General features: G+C 34.5%; 1 protein-coding gene across 1 annotated transcript; it reads right to left on the bottom strand.

Annotated features, from left to right (window-relative positions):
* Positions 1-663: 663 nt before the first annotated feature.
* On the bottom strand, positions 664-1,135 carry LOC120123981. The gene is made up of 2 exons (XM_039142758.1): positions 874-1,135; positions 664-818 (listed from the first exon to the last, which is right to left on the bottom strand). The coding sequence occupies exons 1-2, from the start codon at positions 1,133-1,135 to the stop codon at positions 664-666; spliced, it is 417 nt and encodes a 138-aa protein (XP_038998689.1).
* Between the last annotated feature and the right edge of the window lie 1,448 nt (positions 1,136-2,583).

Here is a 2,583-nt window from a genome sequence, read left to right as displayed (position 1 = left end):
CAACCCAAAAAACACCATCCTTTCTATCATCTTCTTCTTGGAGCTCAAGCTCTTTGCTTGGACAATACTTCAATGGAGACCACTCAGAAGAAGAAAGGCCTCTTCAAAAGCAAACTACCCAACCCATTCTCTCGACCCCTCACTAAGCTCTCGCCCTCCACAATCTCCAACACCGACCAGTACAACATGGCAAAGGTCAACTATCCGACGATTCCCATGGTGTCCAAGCAACCGACCGGTTTCAAGCAACACGAGGCCGAGTCTTACTTTAATAAGTCGCCTAGCTTCTACGATCACAAAGGCTATGCCGATGAAACATGGGGTCGCGGTGACCAAAACGTGGATTCAATGGCCGCCACCTTTATTTCCAATGTCAGACGACGGCGTTTTGAGCTCGATGAGGCCCACAACTGAGTCATCTTCGCCATGGCTGAGTTTCAGAGACTAGTATTTTGGCTATATATATATAACAGAGATTAGTGCTTCTAGTGATGAAATTTTATCCATCGTGAATTATATTTCTTCCATATCTGTAAAGCCTACTATGGGATTATTATGATATGCAAGTATTATACTTTTATATTAATTTTGAATCTTATTATATATCAATAGTCCTATTGTTATATATATATATATTGTTACAAAGGGAAAAGGAAGGAAAGACTAGCTCACAGTTAAACCTCTAAGGAAGGAAACTCCTCTATAATCAGCATCCAAAAAGGTTGAGACTTCACTCGGCGGATACTCGAAAATGACCGGCCCCTCGTCCAAAGGACAGCCCATTTTTGAGAGGATATCGGTTATCAGCACAGAAGTCTCTGCAGCGGTAGGTATGTTGAAAAGTAAGGTTCTAATTATGCGACTTAAAGCTACGAATGTCCTCTATAATTACTCCCAGAGGATGTAAGGTGCCATCTCCATGTTCTATTAATTGTAGAACCACTCGAGCATTCATTTCACATTCAATGGTCCTATATCCATGCTCCCACGTAATTGACAACCCGATCCTTATCGCGTGAAGCTCAGCGGCCACACCAGTGCAAATACCCAAATGAGCAGTAAATCCCAACATCCAAATACCCAAACAAGCTCCATCAGTGTTCAACTTCAAGCTTCCCGTTTTTGGGGCACTCATATTATATTAAGGGAGTGTTTGGTTCACGAAATGTAGAATTATCAGTGGAAATAAAAGATTATCAAGGAATAAGATTACGGTGAATGTTGTATTTTGTGTTTGGTTTGTTTATCAGGAATGCAAGATTACCGTGTTTGGTTAAAGGAATAAAAGATTATTAGAATGTATATTTGACTAAATTGTCGTTATTATATATTTGTTTTTTTAACAAGTTGAAAAATATTTATATATTTTCTTTAAAAAATTTAAATTCATAAAATTTATATATTTTTTTTTACAAAATTGAAAATACAAAAAGGTTTAATGAAAGGATAAAATTTTATTTTAACCCCTAAACTTCATATAAAATTTTAATTATAGATTTTTTTGTAAATCTAAAATAGTTTAAGGATAAATTTGTAATTTAACCTTCGTAGAATTTTTATTATTCAAATATAGAAGAATGATATTTTTGAAGAAAAAAAAATTAAGGGCATTTTAGTCCAAAACGCTAGTAATCTAACAATACCTAAGGAAAGGGATGTAATGACATTCCCGGTAATATACCCCAAAAAATTTACTATTAGTAATGTAAGATTATCGAGAATGACATTCCCCGGCCAACCAAACGGGGGAATGTGAATTTCATTCTCATGGGAATCTCACATTCCCCCAACCAAACACACTCTAAGGTGACAGTTCGGCCTCCGAGCTGGTCTAGCGTTAGCCAATCAAGTCTTATTGTTATATTAATTGACATTAGTACTCACTTTTTCGTAAGCTCAACCCCTATCCCTCCCTTAACAAAAAGAAAATCATACTATATATTCAAATAATTATTCAACAACCACAATTTTTTATATAATTTTTTAGCAAGCTTGTGCTTTTAAATTTTCGTACCATTTAAAAACTTACGATTCATTTAGCATTAAAATTTCATGTATTTGTATCTAAAGTAATTTTGAATGTTGTGCAACGGCCTGCTAATTATGTTTTCATTTTTTTTTGCCCGTAAACGGGTAAATTATTTGGGAAAATAGAGCAAGTAGAAGATTATTTTGGGATCTACGGTATTTTTTACAGTGTTCATTGAACTCGTCACGTCGATGTGATATGTTCTTATAAATAATATTTTTTATTTAAACTCGTTACGTTGAGGTGACGAGTTTCAACAAAATATATTTTTTTATTAAATTTTATCACATCGAGATAAAAAGTTTAAATAAAAAGCATCTTTTAGTATAACTCATCACCTCGACGTGATGATCTCCCAAGTCACTGTAACAAATGTCGTAGATCCCTAAATAAACTTCTACAAGCCCTATTGAGCTAATTAATTGAAATGTTTGTCCTATTGGGCCAAAAAAACCCTATGTTTCCATGTCAAAAGGGGCCAGGACCTTAAGTTTATAAAATGAATAATTAGAAAATATTAAAATTTGTTGCCCAAAATCATTTAATAAATTAGT

Source organism: Hibiscus syriacus, unplaced genomic scaffold (assembly GCF_006381635.1).
Source record: "Hibiscus syriacus cultivar Baekdansim isolate YM2019G1 unplaced genomic scaffold, ASM638163v2 tig00110407_pilon, whole genome shotgun sequence".
Classification (NCBI taxonomy): Eukaryota; Viridiplantae; Streptophyta; class Magnoliopsida; order Malvales; family Malvaceae; genus Hibiscus; species Hibiscus syriacus.
The sequence above is the reverse complement of the archived record's forward strand: the minus strand, read 5'-3'. Positions and strand labels throughout refer to the sequence as shown.